Genomic DNA, 14,396 nt, shown 5'->3' with positions numbered 1-14,396 from the left:
AGTTATTTTCTTATAAGGACTACAACCCCAGAGATGAAGCAACTGTATGTCTGGTACTCAAACAAAGGCTGTTAATGTAGTTCACCTGTTCAGACACCTTAGGTTTTGATACTTTTATCTCAACAGTATTGTCACCTGCAATTGAGGCATTTTGTGTTAAAAATAAAACTACTGCAAGCTCTCTAAAATGCATACAAAAACTCTAGAACTTCAGAGAACCCTGGAAAATCACTAACAAAGCTCTAGATTTGTTGTCAGGAAGCAAAGCATACCCCAAAATTTTCCTCTTAAAAGTCTGGTTTATAGTTTTTATTCCATTTTATTTGGGCATGCTATTTCAACTTTGCTACTAGTTACTGTGAAGCAGCTCCAGTCTGGACCTGCTGACCAAGCACTCATTAGCAGCTGCAGGCTATCTTTTACTTTAGCTTAGCCCAAATGCATCTACTTTATGCACTCAAGATTGCTCTGCAACATGGAACGATGTGTGGCACACGTAAACAATCAAAAGTTTCACCTCAAAAGTATGCTCCCGATTCAAACTAAAACACTGTTGTAGATACTTCCTGTAAAAGTAAATACTGGGGTTTCAACACTTTGTTTATTAAGGCTGTCATGTCCAGTGAAAAAATTATACAATTGTATTAATAAAATGGAAGGAAAGAGTCTAATAACTAGACTTATATCTTTATGACTCACGGTCTTCAGCTATTGAGAAGTGATAATTAGGTTGCTGGTGACATTGGTGCTGAGAAACCATTAAAAAAAAAAAAAAGAGCAAGGAAAATTACTATCCCCTAAACTTATCACTGCAAAAATAAGATTGGCCCACTCATACATATATATTAATATGTACTCCTCTATAATACCTAGATTCAGAAATCCTAAAACTTCAGAAAAAGGATAAAATAAGTATGGTAGCACAACATCATATTAAAAAAAAAAAAAAAAAAGAGGAAATTCTAAAATTACATGCTATTTCTGCAAAGCAGCCTAAATAAACTTTGAGTAAAAGCCTCAGTGGAGCCTAACAAGATATATATTACCAGTTCATTCATAAAGATGCTATGGAACACCAAACAAGGAATTTCAGATGTATTATAATCTAACACTATGTGATAATGCAGAACTGAGGTACAGGTCACGTGCCATAAACACAACTCTTCCTCAGCTTACAAGAACAAATCAACACAACCTACTGAAAGCCTGTAAATTATGACACTGCCACAAGAATTCCTTCCACAGCACGTACCTTCAACGTCCCAGGAATCACAATCATGTACATTCACTCTGCTGACAATTTTCATGACAAGATTCCTGCATACAATTAGTGCCATAAACTAACTAAAGAGCATCAGGTTGAATCAACTCAAGGTACATAAACATCTCATCAGAATACCAGTTCCTTCAATTTTGCTCCAGTTAAGTTCTCCAGCATTCAAGACAGCCACACCTATGAGTACACCTATCCATATATAAATGCTGGAATGGAAGTCTGTGGAATAAAACCACAATACAACATTGTATTCTTAATTACTTTTTGTATCTAAATATTAAGGCAGGCCCTATTAACTGATGCATTCATTCCCTGTGATTACACTGTACTTGAGTTGATGCTTACAGCTGTGATACAGCCTGAGTACAGGCCATTTTTTTTCCTGACTTATTTTTACAGCTGCATCACTTCATTAGTAGTGACAGCTCTCTTATTTCAGAGATTTGAGTTTACCTGAGCAAATTCCAGAAATATAACATAAATTGTCCTAAAACTTTAAACTCACTACTTGTCAAGTTCTGAGCAGCTAATTGCCTGAAAAAGAGATTATCTGGGTTAGTAAAAAGGATTTTTTGCTTCTCTGTCTTACTTACTACTTGTTCACTCCAGGACAATCCTACAGAGATTTTCTACTCACAAGCTGTTTCTTCCAAAGGTAATGTGACGAGATGTATTTATATATTTTTAAATCTCTAAGTAGAAGTTCTTCCTTTTTTATTCTACCGATAATATACTAGTACTACTGTAATTGCCAGCATGGTTATTGCTACCTGGCATTCAACTGTATTAGTCATCTTAAAAAAATAAATAAATACAGAATGCAGGAATTTAAGATAGGCACATATGTTGCAATACACACTAAGTTTCTTTACCTACAGGGTTTGTTTGTTTTTTATGTTTTCACATTCTTTGAGAAGTACATCACATGAGTCACTTTAACTACAGTCATAAACTTATTTCTTCACTTACTATCACTTTGTGGCTAAGATCAGTAGTTTTCTTGGCATTTATAATGTAAGAGAATTACAAGTTCAATCCCATTTTACTCTTCTGGGAAGACAGTGTATATAAATTTCTGCATGTTTCCCTTTCATTATGTTGTAAGAAATCATTTCCTACCTCAGATCATAAACACAAGAAGGGCAAATACAAGACATGCTCAATTCTTACTTCTGCGTTAGAAAGGGTGAAGAAAAACACATAACAATGGCTTAACTTTGCCAAATCAAATCCATTTTCATACTCGACCCTTACGGGTCCCTTCCAACATGAGACATTCTATGAAATGCCATTTAGCCCTAAACTCATATAAAACTAATATTTTCATTTACAATACCCTCGCTAGACTTTTTTTTTTTTTTTAATTTTCAAGACAGAGAACTTTATAGGATATTCAGGTATTTTTAAAATCTCTATAGTCAAACCATAAAATCCAAAAGAACGCTCACAAATATTTCAACAATACATATTTCTTCAAACTTCTACTATTCTACTTCTACCTTATTAAAAGAGACACTCTGTTCCAGTGGATTAAGTGTGTTAGCAGCAGCAGCTGCAGCTGTAAGTTGTGCTGTGAGGGCCTGTAACTGGACGACAAGACCAGCATCCAGGGCTTGAAGTAGTGAAGGCTGAGGTTTCTGCTGCTGTATCTGCAGTGTCTGTATCAACTGCTGAAGCTAAAAGAGAAAAGGTAACAAATGCATTAAACAAGATTTTTTTTTCAAAAAAAAAGCAAAGAACAAACTAGTCTTTTCCCCTTCCAATTAGGAAAAAAACCAACCAACCTCAGGAATGCAGTATCATCTAACCTATGGCTATTATTTCATCTTAATTTGTTTTCATTTATGGCAAACTTTGTTCCCACTTACTGGCTAATTTGTTTTCTGTGGCTGATAAGACATGCAGATGCTTCTTCCTCCTAACTTGCTCTGACAGGTTGCATGATGACCAGTCACCACTCAGGATTTCCTGCTTTCTAGGGTTGCCCCTCTTCTGTTTCTCCAGTTTGATTCCTTCTGACCTGAAAAAAATCTGTTAGCCTACTCCAACTTCCTAAGGGCCCATCTACATTAGGAAAATCTGATGCTGTGACAACATTTGTGTAGAGAAAAGTAACTGCACTGTTGCAAGCTCCACTTCAAGCTGATGCAAAATGTCTATATTAAGAGCTTCCACTAGTGTCTCTGGATTAGTCACAAGGAAAATCTCATGCTGAAACTCAGGTTTGTACTGATAAAATGCAATTCCCTTGCTTTGTTAACAAGACATTAAAACCAAATTAAACAGGAACTGGAATATAATTTGACTTCTGCAATGGCACAGGCTCTGGGGTCTGTATAGCACTATCTTAGGACAAAAATTGCCTAGATGCAATGTTGAACCAGAAGCAGCAGCTCTGGGGCACAGACGTACAGTTAACAACAAAGTATGTTACAGGAGAAATAAAGTATGTGTGATGCTAAAAGACAATGTTAAAAACATTATTTAAAATAGTATTGGGTGTTTCAAATATTATTTAAAAATAGTTTTGGGGGGTGGTGTGGTGGTTGGGGAGGTTGGTTTGTTTAAACAACTTCACTCTGCAACCCAAAAGAGGTCTAGGATTACAGAGGAGTGAGTACTAAGTATTATCAGAGATGAAACTTTCAAAACTGTAGTGAATAGACCCAAGACATTTCATCAGAGTGTATCAGGATACCCTAAGAGTCTCTTCCTTGAAATCTAGAGGAGGAAAATAAAGAAAAATAGAGTATCTTCCACAGTGTTTTTAGAACAAATGTACAATCCAATTGCCTGGTGTATCTTCATTTCTTTCCTTACTCCAACTTCCTACTTGTATATAATTTTTTAAAAGTAGCTGTCCCAACAAGGAAATAAAAGGCTTTTTCATGTGCAGATCTAGTCATCCGTTGAATACAGATGCTCCCATAAAATTGTACAGATTTACCTTACTACAAAAGGAAAAAATACTATCCCTATGGAAAGAAGACCTCCTGAAGTACCATGGAATTAGAGGAAGCAGTCCTTCGACATTCTATGAGGTAAACCCCTGGAGTGCTACCTTCGGCTATTTCTGGAAAAAAGGCTGAACGAATCCAGGTAGTTCAAACTATGTTGACATAAGTCCCTGATTACGTTCATATTCCACCTCCTCATGGGGTCCACCACTGAACTGTTGCAGGGTTCAATCCCTCCCTTCTTACTAGGGCTCACTAGAAACTCTGCATAAGCTGATTAGGTTGACCTTCTTTTCCATAATACATCAAAAACGTATGATCCTTTCAAGACTGTTCTACAGCTACGTTCTGATTGTGTGTAACAACTCTTCCTATTCTTCAAAAACAGTCATACAGACTCCTTATACAGCAGAGCCTCTGAAAATGCTTCAATTATTGTTCTACCTCATCAAAAGCTTTCACTGATTACTGCAATAGGCAAAGCTGAAGAGCTCCCCCCTCCCTTCTTGGCCGATCCACAAAAGATGAGCTAATATCGCTGGTCCACCTTCTGAGTTACTCTGAGTAGGAAGGAATCAAACTGAAAAAGCAGAGATGGAATCCCTAGAGTGGGAAAATCCCGGGTGGTCACCATTCTAGCTGTTTTCACACTCTTGTGGTCACATCTTTCTTAGTCTGCCCTCTCCTATGCCTAGATTCTCAATTCACCTGCATGCATTCTCAGACATAAAACACAATCTTAAGATAGAATCAAGGACTTTTGAGCTTGGGTGGGGGGTGAAGTGGCTTGGAGAACAGGAAGAAAATATAGATGGACAGAGGGAAGCAAATGTCCTACCAACCCTAGACATCTGCATGTACATATTTACTGTGTACCCAGTCTGTTCCACACTTCTGCTTAAGACCATCTCTTCCCTCTCCCAAAACCCACTGCCTTCCTCATTTTACCATTTTGAGCTAAATATCCAAATGTAATTTCTTTGTGATCTGCTGCCTTTGAAGTTTAATTCCCTTCTCTTTCTTTTGCTTTGTCCTTCCCTCCCCAACTTTTTTTTTCCCCCCCGCCCCCTTTTTTTTTTGAAGAATACTCTCTAAGGAATAATCTTTAAAATCACCTTACTAGCTTTCCATATATTTCCTATTCTCACTTCACATCCCTTCATTGTTTAAGAGTTATCCCACTATCTTTCATCCACATTTCACAAAGTATCCCACAAATTCATTTTGCTCTGCTTTTCAACAACCCATCAATTTCTTCCAGTGTAATCAGATGAAAATACTCCCTTTGCTTGACTCATGAACAGTTACAGATGATTCCGCTTAGCTGACACTTTAAAACAATCTCACTAAGTAAAGTTATTGTCAGCATCAGTGCTTTATAACAGCTCACTGGTGACTGCTTCTCGTTCATATGCATAGGATTTTTGTTTAGTACCCCAGCAGGTACAACATCCTATTCCTTAGTCCAAACAAAAATCATAATGCCAAAGTTCTGCTGATGCCAGAGTTCTAGCACAAAGTGAAAAATGACGATCTACATTTTCACAGAAACCTGATTGTGTGCGCTCAACTTATGTGGTTGCCAGTTAAGAGCACAAGCAGTTCAATGCATGCTGCACATCAAGCCACTTTTTTGGAGTTGAGCATTTAGAAACTGAAGAACACAGTCACTACTAAGACCTTGTTTTTGAATGCTGCAAAATAAAAACTATATTTAGCTGATGGAAAGATAAAGAAAAGAATCGACACACAATACACTTCCAGAATGAGTACATTCCCATATATAAGTCTGTACAATGTTTAACTTCTTGGGGCATCCAGAAGAGAAATATGCTTAAACTGGCATTCTATTTTATACCTATATCCATGAAGTCTTAACATTGCTCTTTCTTGATTTAGTCATCTGCACTACTACACAGAAAAGTATTACAGACCAGCTTATCTGAAGTCATATTCTACAATACTTTTAAGGAACAAACAGGGTTGGTTACAAAAGGTAACAGGAAATTTTAGTTTACCTGGAACTTACTTGTGATGAACAACCTCATGGGATAGTTAACACGGATACCAGACACAAAACTAAGAAATACTCATGAAAGCAGTATTCCTTAAGTGTACCTTGAAGAACCGAAGTATCAAACAGTATACAGTGTAATTGTCTACAAAATATTTACCTGTTGGCCTTGAGGACTCTGCAAAATCTGTGCAACAGCAGCAAGAGTATCTGTATTAGCAATCTGAGATACCCAAGGATCGGGTAAACTCTGCACCACATTGGCTGGAGTAACTGGTGTCACAGGTGTTCCTAAAAAACGAGAAAATCCAACATGTCAAAATATTTTAACATACAGACTTAGAAATAGTGTTATAGAAGGAAAAAAAAAAAAAAAAAAACCACCCACAACACACAAAACCCACCACTCTGCTGTAAAAAAAGAAATTATAAACCAGGCATGACATTCCTGATTATTTTCTACAGCAAAGGTTTCTGGATTGCAAGAAATCACCTTATAAAGAGACTATAATCTTCCTAGGACATCAAAACTAGCTATTAAATACTGAGAAAGCACTGTGTTAACATCAATTTTAAACTATTTTTCTGACACACACATAGAGCGCATAGAAATAACAGAGACTCCCATCAACATTCCTCAAGTAGCACGATTACTTTGTGGAAGCGTAGTTCACAGCTCTTTCCACTATTGACCTATGGGAATTACTAACACTGACAAATACAAAATAAATAGGTTTCACACAGTAATCCAAACCATTTAGTGGAAACAATATATAGCAAATGATAATTGTTAGCAATCTACTCAGAAATGTCTGCTAGTCCATATCTTGCTGGACTTGCAGTTTATCCCCAGGAGGAGCCTTAAGGATTCTACTAAAACTTTCAACCTGCAGCAGTTGGATTCATGAGGGTTGCCCATTTGAACATCTTCACACACACACACCCCCGCCCCAATAGAAACACCGAGACTAAATCAGCAACCTGAAAATTAGTTTCATGCCATAATCCAGAAGAATCCTCCAACTCTGAAAATACTCTTACTTTTAGCTCAGAAGTAGAGATATGCTGATGAACCCTAAATGTAAATGACTGGATTACAGTTTTTGAAAGACAATTTGCATCAGAATTCAAAAAAGCATTAGAGTAAAGCTATGATTTCAACAATTTGAAGTAATCAACTGAAAATAAAAAATATTTAGCTAGAAGATGCATTAAGTCCAATCCAAGAGCTGGAACTTTCACATATTTACAGACACCAGTGAAAAATAAAGTCCATTCGTGCACCTCACTGCTTTTCAGCATGGGATCAGCGAAAGGTGGGGACAAAAGCAGATCCATATGTGCCAAAAACCCAATTTCTATATGTAAAATTTCCCATACATCCCAATCTTGAATGAAAAAATCTCCACAAAACGAAAAAAGTTGAAAAGCCAGCTCCTCACCATTTACCTACGTAAGTAAGGAAGATGCTTCAAAGCACAAAACGATCAAGTCTGCATGTATAGTAACATTACTGTTTGTTAACTCGGGACATACTCCATGAGCAGGTTTTTGCCCACATAGTTCTCCAGCGTGATTTCTAGCCCACATACTTCAGATCTGAGGGAGAGCAAAGCATGCCACTGGCTGCAGTTTATATCGCCAGTACGTCTTTTTCCCTCAAAATCATTGCCTGTCAGCCAGCAAAAGTAAAGGACCACTGTCTGACATGAACCAGCAAGCTCAAGCCTGTGGACAGCAAAAAGAAATCAATGTATCATTTATCTCAATTATGGCACCACTAACTAACGAAAACTGCATTAAGTGCTGTGTTGGGTTTCTAACTCTGTCAGTGATCTACTGTTTTGACTTTTGAGCGTAATAGTTGTTAGTCACTCTAAATATAATATACAGTCAGAATGTAAACACAACAGGTTGCCTCTTGGTTTTGCTGTTTCTCTGATCTGGATGCTGGCTATAATGTATTTCTTTCCAGCTTTCATTTGATTTGTCTAAAGGAAACCAGTGAGGTTTTTCAGCATGTTAACAGCCAACATACCACAGCAGAAACAAGTGTTTTGAATCAAAGTATGATTTTAACCTATTTTTGTTTACCTGGTGTGTTGTTGCTCATGGCGGCTGTAGTGCTGGGCAAGACAGGGGTCACAACTGGAGGAGGAATGCCTGCTGCCATATCCAAGAGAGGCTGAATAATTTCACTCTTGAACACATTATTCTTCTGCCATAAATTCAGCACTCTAACAATTTTACTCTAAAATGAAGAAAGGATAACAAAAGATCTGAGTCATGCTTATCTTTCTTGTTATTTTCAACCATGGAATTCTCAACAATACCAATCTGTCTAGACTGAATCATCTTTAGGTTTACAAACAGTAATAACCATAATAACAGTTATACAGGGTCACACCAAAGACGCCTAACCTATGAACCTGACGCTGACCTATATAAGATGCCTAGGCAACAGTAAAGACAGTCTCAACAGAAAATGAAATACAGTAAACCAAAATAAAACTAAATGAATGTATCTGACACTTTTATACCTTTACTCTTGGAAGATGGTATGGAAGGAAAATTATTTTAAGGAAATATTTTAAAGCATTACTAATAGTTAAGGAATTATTAGTCTCCTACATATGTTATACTCAACATACATGAACTCAGTTTTGATCCTCCTATGAACCAAAATTACTTACGTCCACTGAAAAACAGGCATATACTAATAAGACTGCTAAATACTTCTGTTAGGAAAGTAGCTCAGTATTTTGCAAGCTGTCTCGATGACGTGAAGAATTTAAAATGGAACACAACTCTCTGCCTATTGAAATTACATAGTAATATTAAAAATGTGGATCACAGGGAAGGAAAAGAATCAAAATTAAGACTTCACACAATTCTGTCAGATGTAGCTCATTGTTCAGCTTGCAAATATATTTCTATTCCACTGTTTTAATCTGCTCCCAAATATTTTCTAAGCCTCACTTCTACCCAGAGGTAAGATTCTGCTTGATCTGGAAAAGTTGGATAGTAACGTATGTGATGGGGAAAAAAAAAAAAGTTAGTTGTATTATAAAGAACAGAAAGTTATTCATAGGATCTTGCGTTTGCCGTCACAAAGGTGTTTTAACTATTTAAATTCTATAAAACATGAACATGAGTCCTTAACCACACAGTGTTTAAACCGAAGGAAAAAAAAAAGTGTTTGCCCAGATTTAATGACTATTACAGAAATTTATGTGGAGATAAAGCTCTTAGCATTTCACATATTTTTGTAATTTTTCAATTCAATAGTAAGAAACTCTAGAGGTTGTAAGATCAGTGACAAGTGTGAAGGAAATTAAACTGCCTGCACCCTCTGCTATTTCCAGCCAACCTATTACAAAGATAGCTTGGTAGCGATCTTGACTACTATGGTCCAAGCGAGCAGCGGAACTATTGGGTCAAACTCTTCAAGTTAAGCCTTATTCAGCTGTTCGTCGATTCAACATCAAAGGCAAAGTAACTTTTAAGATACTTTGCTGTTTTTCTATTGTTTCTTCAGTCCAAAACACGCTAGTTTGCACTGAAGCTACCACTACCAAGAAAGATTATTTATTCTTTGACACTACACAAGAGAGAATCACAGCACGGCAGGGGTTGGAAGGGACCTCTGGAGATCATCTAGTCCAACCCCTCTGCTAAAGCAGGTTCACCTACAGCAGGTCACACAGGACCACATCCAGGCGGGTTTTGAACATCTCCAGGGAAGGAGACTCCACAGCCTCCCTGGGCAGCCTGTTCCAGTGCTCTGTCACTCTCAGAGTAAAGAAGTTTTTCTTGTGTTCAGATGGAACTTCCTCGCTCAGATGGAACCTGCTCGTTCATTTTGTCACTGAAGAGGGGAAGACGACAATAAAAGATTGACTACAACTCCTTGTCCTACCAAATGCCTGCTTAATTTTTTTCCCATCAAAATATATTAACTCAAATCCATCCAGTCTTCATGAAAACCTTCTTGAAATTCTAATTAATCTAATTGGATGTGTCTTGCCCTATCCCTACACTCAAACAAAATTAAAATAAATACATGTAAATGTGTAAGTCTGTAATTAGATCCACTCTAGCAAGCAAAAAGTGAGATCAAAATCTTTATTCTTTACAGATAACATACTTAAGACTGTTTTAATTAGGAAAAAAAAAAATGATAAGTGGTTTACCTTGTCATCCCCAGGACAACGGTACAAGTTCTGGAAAGTGCTGATGATGTTATTGCTGAATCTTGGAGCAAATACATCCTTTTCTTGGCCAAACTGATGCCGGGACTGTCTTACAATGGAGTCAATGACATACAGACCAGGTACCTTGTATTCTGGTTTGCACTACAAAGAATAATAATTTAAAATGTGTGTACATGAAATATACCAAAAACCATTAATGGCAAAAGTAAATATGAACAGTCCTCTCTAATTTTTTTAATGGGTCAAAGTATTACCAAAACATTCTATATTTAACAAATTGTCCTGAAAAATGAAACTCTCTCAAAATAACCTAACATTTAATGTTCAAATTATCACATCTATCTGTATCCTGCAAATATGTAAATATTTTAAAATCAATTTACTACTACTAAAAAAACCTTTTTAGGATATAGGTATTAAAAATTAGCACCTAAAGCACATGAACAGTGTAAAGTATGACCAAATTCTTAATAGTACATTGGGACTAACTGCAAATATAGTTCAAAATATTTTTTCCCTTCTTTATGATCAAAGTCAACATTAAAGCTAACATTTGTTTAACTTTATTTTACATTGTTGTAAGTAGCATGCGGTATATTCTGCTCCCGCCAGAACAAGAACATATTTATGAGGTCATCTGTTTGGTTGAGAATATACCAGTGGTTCTTATTTCAAAACTGTGGAAATTTGCATAATTTACAAACAGCATTGTATTTATAAAGCATGTCTGCTAACTATAATACTAATTACTTAGGTAGTTTTCCTTACCTAAAGCTAATTTTTTTGCCTTTTAATTGCAAAGTAATTGCACCAGACTAGTGAAACCAGTTTTAAGACAGAATGAAAAGTGGTACAAAAATATGATTACATCATCACTGGAATATACCATGACATGGATTCACTTCATGAATATTGGCTGCACTCACTTATCACACAAGGTAGCATGGAAAACATGGAAAAGCACACTCGTTACCTCTCTAGTCCAGACAGTGTGTTACATCACATGTTTATAAACTCGTCATCTCTAACACAGTGTCAAACAAATTCTTCAGACTGCTAATTTCATCACAGCCTAGATACAAACTTCCTGTTTTGAGAAGTGCTTATTTGCTAACATTTGTAACCTCGATAAAGCATTTATTTAGGCTTTAAACACGGCAGAGTGTTTTTAAGTATCACGTTATTTATCAAGAATGTGTGGCATCCTTTTAAAAATAAATGTGCATTATTAAATTATGAAATTAAAATCTAATTGCATATAATACACTGCCTTCAGAGACTCACTTCAATGTATTGTAGCTACTCAAATTTTACCTAAATTGTTACCAAAAATAGGAGTATTCCGCATACAGAACAGACATGTATGTGGCTTTTTGCAATATTGAAATTAACAAAAATTCAGCAAATATGCTCTAGGTGTAGTATTTAAAAACATGGCACATACAGAAAGCAAGAAAAATTACAATTAATATAATAATACAGATTATAAAAAAGGAAAAGACAATAAAATACAAATAAAAAATTAAATGAAGAATGACAGCTGGGGCAGTGAGCCTGCGTATCCCCAATCTGAGATGAGACAAGTTTTTACACAACAAACATTCGCTTATTTTGCTAGTGAGTCTAAGCAATAAGACAATTCAATTACTCAAAGAAATTATGCAAGTCTTGCTCTCACAGTGGAATATCCCTACATATATGGAATGTGGTCATTTGACCCCTGTAGCGATGTTTTGCCAGAGAATAAACCAGTCAACCAAAATGACAACAGACCAGTGAGCTGCCACAAAACAAAGTAAGTCACAATTATTTCACCTAAAGTTTCAGTACCTCATGAGATCAATTTCAAAGAAAACATTAGAGTAGGAAAGAATCAGCAGTAAACTAATCAAGATGGCACTGACATCACTCTGGACAAGTCTGTAGAAGATTTTAATGGAAGATTCAGTCATTTTAAGCTTTAATTTGAAGTGATTGCTTCCAGGAAAATAATCCAATTATCTTCCAAACATACAACTTAAGCCCATAAATACCAAATGGCTAGAAAAGAGCATTCATCTGTTTATCTCCAATTCTACCAAATAAGAACTTACTGTTTGATGTTAATAATTTGCGTGTTTCATTAAATCATTTATGAAATACTGAAAAAACCCACACATCAAACCCACCAAAAGGAAACATCCAATCCAGAGCGATCACTAACAAGGTTATCAATAACAACATACATCTGCCTTCTCTAACCAGCAATGAAGAGTGCAGAACTCCCTTCTCAAGTAGTACTGGACATCAAACACAAACATGCAAAGATAACCCATATTCTCAGTAGCTCACGGAAGGGTCATGAACAACCAGTCCAATGCCTGACAAACCACAACACTTTCATTCATAGGATAAATCTTCTTTCATGCCTCTTGATACAGAATTGCCGAACAGCCACTGCGACTAAAAAGCAGTATTTGGAATTTGGGCAATTCAGGATTAATTTCAGGACATGAAACTGCAAAGTGCTACTGACCAAAGATGACAAAACGTACACCTGCTCTCATCCTCCTACGTCCACCTGTAGTATTAAACAGGGATCAGAGGATATTGATCCCTTTTCTTAGAGGTGGAAAAAAGTCAGAGGTGATCCCCCAAAATACAACTACTTGACAAAATACAAATAGTAAAGTATACCACTAGTCTTCACTAATATCATGAAACATATATAAAACACCTTTTCCACACAGGTCTGATGTTCTAGTACCTAAATCATTCATTCATTAACTCTTCTGAGACAGTTAAAAACAGCCGGCTGAAGTTGAACTCCATTCATGCTGTCCAACCACTGCCAAAACACCATGCAGGATACATGGGGCACCAAGGAATAAAAGGTAACGTGGAAGACAAGTTACTGACACACAGCAATATAGACCACTTTGTAAAGTGGGCAACAGAAGAAAAATTGCATCCGACACCGAAACATTACCAGACTAACTTCTCCAGCTTGTTCGTCAAAATAAAAAAGCAATTTCATCATAATTTACTCCTATTTACAAAGGGAGAATAAATTCAGTACCAAAATCAACTGAACAACCGAGTACAGTGCAGACAAGGAGGAAAGGCTCACAAATTGGAATTCATGCATTTCCAACTGAAGATAAAATGCGGTTTTACCCAAGAATAATTAATTGTTGCAAGAAAACAAAATGCAATACAATTCTTTGTTATTCAGACTCTAAATTAATACTGCATCTTCCCCAGAAGCAATTCCACTCTAGCCATAGAAATATTTTTTGTTTTAAATTATTAGCAGGAACCACCGACTGAAATGCTACATCTCATGCTACGCAAAAGATGAGCCTGAATGGTCCTCTTCCCTTCAGCTTTAAAATCTATGGAAAAACCTGGCAGAAATGCAAGAGCAACTGTCACTCGCCAAATCTCTGTCAATTCTTTTGCTGTTTGCTACTCACATGGGCTACACTGACAGCCTCTTTTAACATTAAATGGATACATACAGAGAAGTAGTCTTAAGAGTATCCACAGCCATTCAAAGTATATCATAACTACAAAATGGGGACAAAGTATTTGTCTTTCTGCATCATGCGTTATGATCAGCTACTGACGACTAGCAGAAATTGAATACGACTAAAAACTGAAATAAACTAACACATGATAAAAATATTAATCCATATCTCTATCTAAAACCCAATGGTCTTCAATACCCTGTAATCCAAAGTGAGAACATTTTTCTCAGTGCTAACACAAAATACCCACGTCTGACTTACCTTTTGAATGAATTTCTCAACACTCTGTACAACGTGCTTGTAGAACTGGAAAATAAAATAATATTTCAATAGAGGAGAAAATCTGAAGATGCATATACTTGTTCAAGTCATGTAATATTAACAGTAAAACCAGAATTAGAAACTTTGGTTGATTAACCAGCAATC

At 36.3% G+C, this 14,396-nt stretch overlaps 1 protein-coding gene across 1 annotated transcript in view; it reads right to left on the bottom strand.

Moving 5' to 3' along the window:
• Window positions 1-14,396, bottom strand: part of SCAF8 (SR-related CTD associated factor 8) — a 59,462-nt gene that overhangs the window by 19,755 nt on the left and 25,311 nt on the right. The window contains exons 3-7 of the mRNA XM_086460434.1: window positions 14,232-14,276; window positions 10,441-10,602; window positions 8,342-8,498; window positions 6,408-6,538; window positions 2,776-2,952 (exon numbers count right to left, since the gene is read on the bottom strand). Coding sequence (XP_086316560.1) covers window positions 2,776-2,952; window positions 6,408-6,538; window positions 8,342-8,498; window positions 10,441-10,602; window positions 14,232-14,276 — 672 coding nt within the window. The remainder of the gene's footprint in view (window positions 1-2,775; window positions 2,953-6,407; window positions 6,539-8,341; window positions 8,499-10,440; window positions 10,603-14,231; window positions 14,277-14,396) is intronic.

This window comes from Leptosomus discolor, chromosome 2, assembly GCF_034619465.1.
Source record: "Leptosomus discolor isolate bLepDis1 chromosome 2, bLepDis1.hap2, whole genome shotgun sequence".
Lineage (NCBI taxonomy): Eukaryota > Metazoa > Chordata > Aves > Leptosomiformes > Leptosomidae > Leptosomus > Leptosomus discolor.
This window is presented reverse-complemented; position numbering and strand designations above follow the sequence as displayed.